The following is a 13588-nucleotide window of genomic DNA, read 5'->3' on the forward strand; positions in this document are numbered from 1 at the left end:
AGCACTGTCCAACAGAAATATGCCAGCCACACAAATACTTTTCAAATTCTCTAATAGCCACATTAAAAAAGTAAAATTAACTTCAATATATTTTATTTACTATATCTACAGTATCATTTTAATGTGTAACTGGTATACAGTATTAGTGAGATATTTTAAACTGTTTCATATTACACCTTGAAATCCAACATGTGCTTTATACTTTAAATACATTTCAGTTATGACTAGTCATGTTTCAAGTGCTCAACAGCCACATGTGGCTAGTGGCTATCAAGCTGGACAATGCCATTCTAGATGATCAAACTTAACAAAAGAGATTATAAAAATCCATACACTGATTACTGTTATGTCAGAATTTACATGAAAAACAGGTGGAAACAACAATATGTGGAGGAAAATAGAGGTGACCTTTGATTTCCTTTTTTTTTTTTGAAAGGGGGGGTGCTGTTTCTTTTATAATAAAAATACTTATACTATATATCTTTTATCTATAAAAAGAAATGGCCTTCTCTCACCAAAGGGGAAGATGGGTAAGGTGGTGGCGGGTAGGGGTGGGGGCAGCCAAAGATGGCTGAGGGAGCTCCAGCTGGCTAAATTGTAGTTTGCCAACATGTGAATATGAAAAATCAGATGTCTTGGATGGAGGGGATACTGCCAAGTCCAAAGAGCCTGGAGATGCTGGGAACTACCTATAGGAGTGGCAGGGCAGACAGAAGGTGAGGTGGTGAAACAGCAGTTGGCCAGAGAAGCTGGGGGGCTATGAGCAGAAGAAATGCTATGGAGGTGGATGCAAAGAGCACATGTTTAAGAGTCTGTGATAAGACTTTTTTAAACAAGAGGCAAGGATTGAATAGCTATATATTACATATATATACATATATATATATATATGCATCTTAGCTGTCTGAATCCTTAAGGAGAATCCTCTCCTACTCGTACAATTCTTGACATTGTGGGAAAGAAAGGATGCTGTGAATCAGGAAGTAGTCTGAGGAAAGGTCAGACTCAATGTCTACTTGCAAAGAGCATAACTTGAAGTGCCCTTGATCATTTCCATACCTTGAGCCCAGTCATTTTCAAATGGGGTGAGGCAGAGAGGGAAAATGTAACCCCCCCCCACCTCCCCCAAGTGGAGGAAGGTGACCTGAACTGTTGCAGAATTCATTTCCTCTAATTTCCTAGGTATCTCAATCCTTAGTTAAGTACCACTAAAATGTGTAAAAGTATCACTTGCAGATTATATAGTATAGTAAAACAAGCTGAAGGCAAGAAATTCTGGTGAGAACTACTGACCTAGTCCAAAGACCTGCTGTTCAGGTGACCAGGAATTTCAAGGAGATTAATTCAGTATGTACTGACTGTCTACCATGTCCCATACATCAGAGTAAGTGGCAGGGTAGCTAAGGCTGGGGTGTGGGGGTGTGTGTGTAGGGGGAGTGGTGAGTTGAAGGGAGTGGGGAGAAGTATAACCACAGAATGAGTAAGACTGAAGCAGAGGTGGAAGATGTACTCAATCCTATTCCTACAGGACTACTGATCAGATTATTTTAAGACCCATACCAGAAAACTGGCTGATGCTAATCAACACTAGAAATTCCCAGGAATATAAAGCCCCTTAGAGGTAAGCCCAGGATGTGTACCCAGAGTGGGAGAGAAGACTACAGAGGAGAATAGGACAAGCCAGGACTCTGAGTTCAGCTTTTTTTTTTTAAATGCTGAAAGATATTGGCATTTTTTTTAGCTTAATTCCCCCCACTCCCCACCAACTTTATTGAGATACGGCTGACATATAACCTGTTGGTGCACAACATTTTGATGTGATACACTTATGTATTTGCAAAGTAATTACCACCACAGAACTCTGACCTGTTAAATAAGTAAACAGACCTACTCACTTCTCCAAGATGGGTCACAATATGGAAAGTATAGCAGTGACTGCTAGTTATCCCCCTATATCCATTCTCACCCTCTTCCATAGTAACATGACCTCCATTTGTAGCTGGTACATGACCATCCTTAATAAAAATCAGATTTTCCAGTTTTTCTCACAACTATATGTGGCCATGTGACTAAGTTATGACCAATAGGAGGTGAATGAAAATGATGTGTGCCCTTAACAGTAAGGAGACTTCTCTTGCCCAGTCCTTCCTTCATTTCCCTCTTCTACTGGTGGAATCCACCCCTAAGGCGTTGCCCTGAAACATCTGGCCGAGGTGGCTCACCATCACACTGTATCTCTAAGCACTATTATTTCCATCAAACCTACAGTCCGATTAAGAGAGAGTAAGAATGAGAAAGGCATGGGGGTATATTCTAGACAATGACCACCACCACCACCATACAGGACATCACTAACTCATTCCTATTCTTTGCCCATTTCCTAGGCACTCACCGGCACACCATGGGACATGAGGGTGTTGGGATTCATGAGGGTAACAAGTTGGTGCAGAAGGTCAGGCTGGCTATCAAAGAGCTCAGGTGTCAGCTTCTTCATCACCTCTTCCAAATGTTCTGCTGCAAGTGAGGGTACCCCATACCAGGTCTTCGGCTCACCCCTGGCCAAAAAGAAAGGGGACACGTAGAGTGGGCACTCAAAGAGCCCACCCTGAATGCTTCCTTGGCTGCCCAGGACCCCACTCACCAGTGGAGGTAGTTAATGGAGTAACTCCAGTGATCCTCAATATGCCAACAAAAGGCCGAGAAGACCATGCCCACATAGAGCCAGGGCACCTTCATGCCAGAGATATCTGCATTGATGTGGCACAGTACAGACTGTTCCAACACTGGCATCACATTCAGGTTCCAACCACTCGTAGCATACTCCTGATAGGTCAGGTATTTGTGGAAAAGAGAGTTTTGCTAAGGTGCTGAGTTCTTTAGCCCAGGGAACCTCAATTTTGAGGTCATAGACCTTTCTGAAATGTCTAAAAAATATTACAGATGTTCTTCCCCCTGCCTCCCTCAAATGCATAGACAAAATTTCGATTCACTTCACTTTACTTCAATTTTAGGAAAATTTATAGATGTGCCCACTCACAAAAGTATCTGCAAGTTAAAAGCCCCTGCTCTGGACCAAAATGTACCCTCCTTGTGATACAGGCCTAGGGCCTCTTTATTTCCTGCACTTACAATCCCAGTCCCTGAACACTTCTTATGAATGAGCCAGGTACTCTGACAGGTACTTCAAATACCTTCTCATTTAATTCTTATAAAATTTGCGAAATGGATACTATTCCCATTCTACAGACAAAAAATAGCCAATCTCATGACTGGAGATGCCTCACAAGATACTAGGCTGTGCTCTTTACACACATCACCCCATCTAAATCTCATAGCAACACATAAGGCAGGGATAACAGTCCCCTTCCTATAGAGATACTGAGTCTTTCAGATACTGAAGGACTTGCCTAAGTCACACAGCTGAATATAACCATGAATCATCTACTCACCTCCTCCTCAGGGGTTAGGTGCCGCTTACTGTCACTGACGGGGAACCCGCTACCAAATTCTTTGGAATGGATGTCAGCCCCATACTCAACAGTTACATCTTCCTCAATGCTATTCACCAGCCGCCAGAATTCCTTCTCCACAAGTTCTGTGGGTACCATCTAAAGGAACAGGGGTAGCTGATGACTGTGGCTCATCATATCCTGGCCCCGTTGACCCAGGCGAGCTATAGACCATCAGGCGCCTATGAACCTAGCCCTGACACTACCCCAGCCCTCCATCACCTACGTGTACGGGCATGTTGAAGTAATCGGCTTTAAAGGAGTCAGCCATCTCGCCAAAGCTCTGCAGAGTGTATTCCCGGGTAGCCTGCTCAAAGCCAAAGGCTTCAGGGGGGCGCTTACACTCCTGAAACCCAAAGGAGAACATGTCACCAAGGCAGAGGCAAAGAGGTGGAGAATCCCCAAAAGCTGAGCTGGAATATGGGGTAGGAATCAGGAGGGAGAACAGCCCTAGGTTTGTACTTAAGGCCCCTGAGGCAGGTCTCACATCATAGCTCTATGTTTTTCTCCTAGTACTTCAATGCAGTTAATCTCTTCACCCCTCACATGCACTTCTACCATGCTTTTATCTTCTCTTCCTTCAGGACTTGACTATCTAAACCATGGGCTCTGATTTAATATGCTACCCCATTCTCTTCTGTCACTATCTTTCGTTCAAGACAACATGTGAGTTTATACAGGATGCTTAGAGAAATTTTTATGCCGAGACTGGAACTACAGGCCTGGGAAAACAACACCGAATATTCCAGTAGCTCGGAGGATGGGAAACAAAGGCACCAACCCTTAGTGTCAAACTCCACACTTTCTGCTCTTTAGACTGTCTCATAAAACAGGACATATGTCTAACTCATTTTGTACTTATATTCATGGTTTTAGATGAGAGTTGTATGTACCCGAGGCAGACGCACCTTCTGCTCATGTCTGAAATCTAAAGGTCAACCTGGTTCACCGGCCCAAGACCACTTAAAGAAGAGAGCTAAGTAGACCTGACAATCTTTGTTGTCTATGATACTGTTGGCATTCAAACTCCTCCCTAAAGGAATCCCCACCACTACTAAGGCGTTACACTGCCCCAGTCTCTTTCCTTGTGTGTGTGTGTGTGTGTGTGTGTGTGTGTGTGTGTGTGTGTGTCCACGTGCACATGCATACCTGGACACTATGACCACAGCTGACAGGGTGAGAGACTATCAACAACTACTCTCCCAGAAAGCCAGGGAAAGATGTAGACGAGCAACCCAGAATTTGGATCAAGGTAAAAGGCTCATGAAATGAAACTGGCAGACTTACCAGGCCTCTTAGCCCTCACTGCTGCTTCAGGTGCTCTCCTCACTGCCTCTCTTGCACTAGGTACGTTATCCCCACATAGCCTTACTCCTGAACTCCTCCATCCCCCAGTCTAGAAAGTCTGCCCAACGCTTGTAACTGAAGTCTACAACAGTGTAAACCAATTTAATTATCACAACAGAAGGAAAATAACTAATAAATATTATACCCACATGATGAACCCTTTACAAGAAATCATACTCATGAATAAATATAATACAGAAAAATGATTATAAAGTAACAAATGAAAGTACACAGTATGATCCCAAACCTGTTAAAGATAGTTATATATACGCAACAACGAAAAGATGAGAAGAAAATACACCAGACTATTACAATAGAGCTTTCGAAAAGAAATAAAAAATAAAAAACCTGGAAATCAAAAGGACATTTTTTTATTCATATTCCTGTCCTCCAAATCTAATTGCTGACACCTTCCCTGATTACTGCTCTTAGTCACTTTCCTCTCCTCTGAACTTCTACATCTGAATTTCTAACACACAATTTAACATTTGATTATATGTCATCATATACAATCTAATTATGAATCTCACCTCCCCAGGTGGTCTGAGAGCTTCCAGAGAACACAGGCTGAATGTCCTCCTCTTCTTTCTCCCAAAGCTCTGCCCAACCTAGCCCAACCTCAGGGACCCAAAACATAAGACTGTGGCTGAGCTAGGAGGCTGCTTTCAATAAGACCAGATGAAGGAAGGCAAGGACAGCCTATGAGGCAGACACAGACTGGGGCTGGGAAGTCCTTACCGCCATGACACACTTTGGACACCGCCAGACACCCTTGGGAATCTCAGGCAAAGGAGGCAACAGGCAGAAGATGTGGTAGTTGTCATCACAGCCATCACACAGCAGGAGCTTGTCATCCTCATCCCCTCGGGAACACATTCGGCACACATACGACTCAATCTGCCAGGGGAGGGAGGCAACAGTTCATCAACCCAAGCCCCGTCCAGCCTTTCAAACATAATACTCCTCCAGACAGTATCTTAGTCCAGAGATCTCTGTTAGAAACCCACCGTGCTTGATGGCTGGATCATTCATAGCCTTGTACAGGTTAGTCATGCTAGCTCAGGAGTTAAACTGCAAGCAAGAATCTCCCCAAATAAACTAACTGGTAGAGCTGTGAGAGCAGAGTCTTTATGATTCAGTGCTGAATTCCCCATTTTTATTCATTCAATAAACATTTACTGAACACTTAGGTGTTCAACACTATGCCAGACTCTATGGTACAGAGATAAATAAGACATGGTATCCTCCTTCTAAAGGCATACAATAGTCCAGAAGCACAAGTTCATAAAAATTAAAAGGCAGTGTAGAAACTGCCAATAGCTCCCCATAAAAGGGTACTATGGAAACCTAGAGGAGGAAGCACACAAATCAGCTGGAGATGAGGAACAGCCTTGAGGAAGAACTTCACTGAAAAGGTAACACTTGAAACTAACTGAAATCTGAAGGCAAACTGAGATTTGGCAATGGCGCAGAGAACAGGGGGAAACTCTTCCAGGCAGAAGAAACAGCATGTGCAAAGGATGGGGCAAGAAAGCATGGCACGTCTCAGGGAAAAAACAAACATACCTACAAGCAGTTCAGTGTGGCTATAGCAGAGAAGTAAGGTGGGCAGTGCTAGGGAATGAGGCTAGAGGTCTGCTGCGACTGGATCATGCATGGTAATGAGGAGCTTAGCCTTTATCCTGAAACAATGGAGAGGGAGTCTCCTTCTCTGCACCCTTCCAGCACTTCATGTTGACAGCACTTGATCACCCTTTCCTGTTCTTTGTTCCGTGTGAGCTGGCCTTGTTTCCCCAATTAAGTGAGCTACCCGAGGGCAGGGCCCACCAGGCCCACTTTTCTGTTTAATGCAACCTGGTCCAGTGCCATGCTGGGGAAATGCTCATTGAAGGGATGAGAAGCAGAGCATTAGGAAGTCAGGGCTGGGTCCTTACAAACTGGGCATTGCTGTGGTTCCTCCTGAGCCTCATGGTCATCTTGGTGCAGGGCTCTGGGCTGTGACTCAGCTCCTCCTTGCTCTCCAGGAAGGTCTTGGGTGAGGTTGACTCCACCTTCATGTCCCCGCCTGACTCCTCCTTCACCACTACAGTAGGGGGACACTCGGGCCCTTCCTTATCTGGGAGAGAGAATGGCTCTAAAGTACAAGTCTGAACAGTTAGGGCCCCGCCTCCTCTCCCCAAGTGAGGCCATTCTTCACACTTCCCAGCCTGTCAGGCCTCACCTTTCTTCCGCAGAGTCTTATCCTTGGCCATGAGGCCTAGGCCCATCATCTTGGGGCCTGCCCCATAGATCTGCAGCTTCTTTAGCTCAGGATTCTTTTCAATGTCTTCTTCTGTGGGTTCCGGCTAGGAGGAAAGAAGGAAATGAATCAAGATTGCATGTTGCCCCATCCTAAAAGAACAGCCTGGACTGTATCATAGTCCTGACTAGTTCATATCAGGCCTGAAGCACAGGTGGGCCACGGCAAGAATTTAGATTGCTTTTTGGAGACTGAGGGTAAGTGAGCTCCCTCCTCATCCCTCTCCTGGAATGGAATTAAGATGGATCTCAGTTTTTCCAACTGTAAAATGAGAATATTAACTCCTATCTCACAGTTACAAGGGGCTTGAGAAAGATATACATAAAGAAATCTAAGTATCTGACACTACCAATAAATGGCAGAGACTAACATGGTCTGGTAAATTACATGCTTTGGTGAGCCCAGGGACAGTGTCCATCTTCTTTCCTGTTGTAGCCCCAATGCCCAGAAGAATGCTGGCACATAAGCTTCTTTCTGAGGCTAGAATATAGGTGTAAGGAGAAAGAGAGTTCTTCTCCTATAAGCAGAGTGAGTGAGTCAGGAAAGGAACAAGGCAGGCAAGAACAGCAGACACAGGGAAGATATTATGCGAAGAGATCAAAACCCAGCTCAGAAGCTCAGTTGAGAGTAGAGGAAGAGCACGAGTGAAGCCTGAAAGAGGCACACTACTTTTCAGAACTCAGAGAACCGAGAGAAGGGAGAATGGAACAGGGAAGAGAGTCTTGGTCAGAGGGAAAAAACTCTCTTCACCCCTAAAGCTCTGTTAAAAGCAGGGAAGCACTCACATCAGGCTGCAGTCTCTTGGCTCGCCGGCCATAGCTGTTGAACTTGGAGGGCTGCACAGACTGTCGAAGGGGGATACTGTGAGGTTTATATTCCTTGTCTTTCTCCTCATTATCAAATGGACGTGTGTTGCACTGCTGGGGATAGGTGAAGGGTAAGGGTCAGGGCATGGGGCCCCAGCCCCCAACAGCAAGGACTTCCCTCTACCCTCCCCTCAATGGCAACCAAAGTTGTGGTTTCATCCCCCCTCCCCTGCCAACAGGCCCTACCTAACTGGTCTTTACCACTGACACCAGCACACACTCTGAGAATTCTCATGCTTTTGCTTATATCATCCCTCCTTCCAAACATCTCCCCAACAACCAGACTTCATCTCTTTCCGGACCTCTCCAGATGTCCAGTCCACTCCACTGAACCAGTTCCATTAAGAGCAAGTGTGGAAATCTGCATCTGGCAGAAGAAAGCCTACTTCCACCCTGGCTTGGCATCCTTACCACCAGGTTGGCTCCAGACTGGTACATCTCATAGGGGTAAACGATGCGTTCATAGTGGGAGCGCAGCAGGGAGCCAATGTTTTTGCCTGGTGGGTAGTTGAGGCGCTGGGCCACCCGAGCCCATCGACGGTCCTTGCAGATGGCTTCGTAGCCACCTTCCTCCACCACTATCTGTAAGGACAAGCAGGAAGGGACGTGATTTGCTGTGTGTGGGTACAGAAAGAACGAGGACAACTCCATCCCCTTACTTCACTGGAGGCTACCCCCTCCTACCTCCACCACTCAGACTCAAATTGTAGCCAAGGGATGCCAAGAAGTTCTGATGACAGCTTGTGTGCTACCAGGCTGTGCCCCTTCCACTGTAGCCTAGAGATCCAATATCCAAACCAAGGTGGCCCCCAGAATACCAAGGATATTAAGGCGTGGGGTGGGGAGGTTTTTTGAGAAAAACCTGTTCTTACTTTGCTGAGGCTGTAGAGGTCCAAGATCCGCCGTTCTACATTGGGAATCTTTAAGGAAGAGCCCTGGATTTCCCAGAATTTGGCAATCTGATCCAAGTAGTTCAGTTTCACTCTCGTCTGGGCCTGGAGAAGAAATGGCTCAGAGAGGCTGGCCTCCCCCTCTACCTGACCATCTTCTGGCCTAATCTTAGGGCAAGAGAAGGCATACAGAGCAGCCCACTTCATCTACAGAGCAGCAGGCCTCTCCCAGTGAACTGGATCCTCAACTCTAGGTAGTACCTCACCCACCTCTGTTATCTTTGCCATCTTCCAGTCAACAGGAGAAGCCCAAGGTCCCAAAACAGAGCAGGCTGAGTCACAACAGCCAAAGCTTTACATATATTCTTTCTCAGTCTCCTTGACAGGGCTGTGTGAGTATCATCATCTCTTACAGAGCCTCTGCTTCCTCAAGTCACACAGCAGGTACCAAGAAACCTGAGTGTCAAATAAGTTTTTGCTCTTCCTCTGCTAATAATCTGCTATATAGTCTTGAGTAAATCAGTTCTACTCTCTGGACCCCTGTTTTCTGATTAGGAGGGAAATAAAACAACTGCCCAGTCCACTCACACCAGAAGAGTAGACTTATGACAGGAACAGTGAATGCCCTCTGGAAACTACAGAATTATATCTAAGCTCTAGGCATGTTTCAGAGAATGAAGGCTCCGAAAGAGAACATTCACCTCTTCACATGCACCATGAAATTTGTTCCATGGTGGCCAAAGGGTGAGAGTGCATGCTAAAGACAAAATGGCCTAAAGAACTGAGATGGTGTACCAAAGCAGCACTGGTACCTGACCTACCCAGGACCCAATGTGGGCAGAAGATCCTAGGAACAAGGTATGTGCCATGCGTTCCTGAAATCTGTGACCCAAGAAGGGCCCCCCAAGTCTATAACCACCTCACCCTAGCCAGAGGGACTAGTTTTAGGGAGAACTAGGTTAAGTCTTTACCATTCATTACTTTGCTCTGATCCCATTAAGGGGATACACGGACAGTTCTTTCATAGATGAGGAAAAGTAAGGTCTAGCCATAGAAAGGAATATCCTATGGCTCCTTTGCTATGAGAATCCCTAAGGGGCCAGGAACCCTAATCCTTCCACTTCAACCCCTTAGCTTTCCAACCTTGGCCTCATGCCTGCCCCCCGCCCCTTCATTAGCCAGCCCTCTCTCTCTAGAAAACCTGCCCCTGTCCTATGGTAAGCTACACCTTGCCCTACCTATACCCCAAGAGACCTGGTCAGATCCATTTCTCTAAGGAACTTGTATCCCATACAAAAGATGATTTTTGCCCTGACCGGAACAGTACCTAGACTGACTCTAGAACAGTGATTCTCAATACGTGGCAATTTTGCCTTCCAGAGGACATTTAAGTACTGTCTAGAGACATTTTTTGGTTGCCATAACTGGGAGAAGGTAATATGTTCTAGTATCTAATGGGCTGACAGACATCCTACAGGGATGACAGACATCCTACAATGCACAGGACAGCCCTCCATGACAATAAATTACCTGGCCCAAAATGTCAATAGTGCCAAGGCTGAGGATCTGCAGTCTAAAACACAAGTAACCTTTTAAGTTATGGGTATTTGGTTGGGCCTAATAGTCAGCCCCATACCCTTAGACATCTATTAAGGCTTGAAGATACATAAAAGTGAGGGAGAGGAGTATGTAGCATACTTCTAATCTACATCTTCCAAGGGAAACTCCAGGATTTTACTTGGAACTGGCTTAAGAGCATCTACTCTCATTGCTCTGGGGCATTCTCAAGTCTTTCATGGAGAACCTCACCTTACCCATACAAAGGGCCTATATTTCCTGTACAGAACGTAAGGGAGAGGGAAAAGCCTACTTGCCTGACCTTCTGTCCAAGTTTGTAACCATTCCAGCTTCCACAGAGACCAGTTCTTTTGTTGTTCCTGCCCATCCACCTCACCTTCCACCTTACCAAGCACCATGGAAGGAAGGTAGGAAGCACAGGGCTGTAGATGAATTGGATAGATGAGGACATATTCAGCTGGCCAAGCAAGAAAGTGTCTCAGTTAGCCTCATATTTCTCTTTTGCTGACCTAAGTAGGGTGGGTTAGTTGACAGGGGAGTTTCAGAAGTACCAAATGTTTGTGGGAAAAGCACAATCCCCAGCCTTGGGACTATCAGATCTTTTAGGAGACTAAAAGCCCTTGCTCTGGTTTATATTCAGAGCTCTAAAGCTTCTCCATGCCCTCCAGGCAACTTCACAGAAGACAGAATAAAGGCCTCTTTAGGTAAAGTACCTCAGCCAGAGAAGGTAGGAGGGAAGGAGGATCAGAGCTCAGGTATCCATTCTCCCAACCCCACCACCAGCTGCTAGTCTTCTTACCTCTAGTTCGTTCAGCCTCTGGATTCGGGGAGTAAACCTGAAGTTGTCCACTTCAACAGCAAAGGGTGGCTGCCAGTCCTGAGTGGGTAAGAAGGGGAAAGGGAGTTGGGTTATTCCAGCATAGTGCAAGACCAGGCTGGGCACCAAAAGCAACTCAGCACCCCATACATGGCTTCCCAGACCTCTAGCCACCCCAGACCTTTTAACCTGGCAAACACCCAACCCATACAAACACAACTCACAACAGAGCTTTAGAAGTACCTCGAGTCCATACTCAACATCCCATGCACATACCCTGGGAAATGTCTCCTGATTCCCTTCCAACAGTACAGTGGTACAATTTTAGGAAATAGAAAAATGAGGTCCAAAACAGCTGACTTCAAACTCTCCCTACGCACATATCCCTTAGGCATGTGCTGTACTGGAAAGCATACAGGATCCGAAGTCACAAGACGTGGGTTCACATTTCAGCTCTACTACTTACTAGTTATGGGATTTTTACCTTTCTGAATCTGCTTCCTTAACTGTAAGGTGGCAATATGAACTCTTGCCCTGGTTTCCTCATAAGACTGATACGAAAAATTAAACTGGTTTTCAAATGAAAATGTTATTCAAAGGAATCACCATTAAGACTTGACATCTAAGGCTGACCTCACTACCCAATACATCTGCAGAGTAGCTCAGCTCCAATTTGGGCTATTTAAAGTTTGGGCCTTTAATGTTCGTTCTCTCAGTGAGATAGACACTGCAGGGAAGAGCAAGGAACAAGGAGCAAGAATTTGCAATACTCACCTGGTCAGAAAGGCTTCCTATGTGTCCTCTCTCAAACACCTGCCCAGTACCAGGAAGAGGCAGGGGAAGAAGTAGGAAGGAGGGAGGGGTGTTCTAAGCGCTGGAATGCACCACAGTCAGTGGTAGCAAAAATTGGGAGGATTTGGGGAGGAGGAGAGAAGTTAGGAAAGATAACAAAAGTAGAGGAGACTGATCTGCCAAGTTGGAGCTTGTTGTGTCCTGCCCAAAAGGCAGCTCTGAAGAGCCTCCTCCCCAATGCTCCTTCCTCCCTCCACCCTCCCAGCAGTCCTTCTTAGAACCCTGGCTCCTGCTGGGATGGTGAAAAGAACCTGGAGTAACCTAGACCGGTGCCTTCATTTAACGAATGGGGAAAATGAGGCCCAGAAAAGAATTTTAATTTCTCCAAAATTACATGCTGAGTTACTGGTAGAGCCAAGACCAGAACCCCTGTCTTCTGACCACTGGTCCAAGGCTCTTTATACTACACCAGGATACCAGTATTCACTCACACATGCATTCACATGGAAAAGCGGAGGGGCAGTTAAAGAGAATAAAAAGCTGCTGGCCTCTTCTGTACACACACTTATAGAAAAGGGGCCAAAGGACTCATACTTACATGCATACATAATCCACCCCCCACCCCCTGCAAAGCACGTAGCAAACACATGGGACTCAGTGAAGTAGGGGCAAAAACAAACAAAACTAACAACAAAAAAACTCAAACTAAAAAGATATGACTCAAGTCCAGACAGGCTCCCCATGCTCCCTTGCCTCCCATCAGTAGGGCATTGCCCTCAGCGCAGGTAACCCAGGTAGGAAGGTGCTCAAACCCAGAACTCCAGGCACCTTTCTTTCCTCCTAAATCAAGTTCGAGATAAGAATAAGTGCAACATCAAGCAACCTGACAGTGGCAGAACTGAAATCCTAGAGCAGGAGCTGTACATACAACAGATAGATAGCTGAGGAAGGTTCAGTGGTCTCCCTGCCTGGCTCTCACTGGGACCTACGAGCTCCCTCATCCTGCCTTCAGTCCCATATTCTCATGTGTCAAATACTCAGGATGTCAGTATTGGCAGGATGGTGATAAAATGGTTGGCCACCTGATGCAGGAAGCAAGGCCCTTCCAAGCTCCCCTGGGTCTACTCCAGAATACCAACACCTCCTTGCACTCATCTTCCCCAAGAGTGGCAGCCACTCGCCTAGCAATTCAGAATCCAAATTACCCTTCCCCTGCCCTTCCTTAGGCAAACCTCCAATTTCCAAGCACCCACCCCTACAAACGTTCCAACTCTGGGCCTAAGCACCACTTGGGTGAGTGTTTTAAATTCCAGCCCGAAGTCCCGCTAGGAGGGACTTCTAAAGGAGGCCTAGGAGCAGCTCTACAGGAGGGGAAAACCGAACAAAACCAAAAAGAGCCAGATCTCCTGGGTTAGAGGGAAGTACAGTGTTGAGGTAGAGAAGAGAAGCGTAACAAAGGAAGGCCCCCTGCAGGAGACACAGACAGACAC

The 13588-nt window shown here is 46.0% G+C and overlaps 1 protein-coding gene across 9 annotated transcripts in view; it reads right to left on the reverse strand.

Annotated features, from left to right (window-relative positions):
- KDM5C (lysine demethylase 5C) overlaps window positions 1-13588 on the reverse strand; it is a 31195-nt gene that overhangs the window by 15346 nt on the left and 2261 nt on the right. For 2 of the 9 annotated variants that reach the window (XM_055565091.1, XM_055565093.1), the window contains exons 2-13: window positions 11289-11366; window positions 10786-10911; window positions 8894-9016; window positions 8433-8603; window positions 7941-8075; window positions 7078-7201; window positions 6791-6972; window positions 5595-5753; window positions 3736-3855; window positions 3450-3608; window positions 2642-2823; window positions 2393-2555 (exon numbers count right to left, since the gene is read on the reverse strand). In XM_055565091.1, the coding sequence (XP_055421066.1) occupies window positions 2393-2555; window positions 2642-2823; window positions 3450-3608; window positions 3736-3855; window positions 5595-5753; window positions 6791-6972; window positions 7078-7201; window positions 7941-8075; window positions 8433-8603; window positions 8894-9016; window positions 10786-10911; window positions 11289-11366 (1722 nt within the window). Of the gene's footprint in view, window positions 1-2392; window positions 2556-2641; window positions 2824-3449; window positions 3609-3735; window positions 3856-5594; window positions 5754-6790; window positions 6973-7077; window positions 7202-7940; window positions 8076-8432; window positions 8604-8893; window positions 9017-10785; window positions 10947-11288; window positions 11367-13588 lie in introns of all 9 variants that reach the window. The other 7 variants (XM_055565095.1, XM_055565097.1, XM_055565094.1 and 4 more) reach the window with 5 other exon arrangements.

Source organism: Bubalus kerabau, chromosome X (genome assembly GCF_029407905.1).
Source record: "Bubalus kerabau isolate K-KA32 ecotype Philippines breed swamp buffalo chromosome X, PCC_UOA_SB_1v2, whole genome shotgun sequence".
NCBI lineage: Eukaryota > Metazoa > Chordata > Mammalia > Artiodactyla > Bovidae > Bubalus > Bubalus kerabau.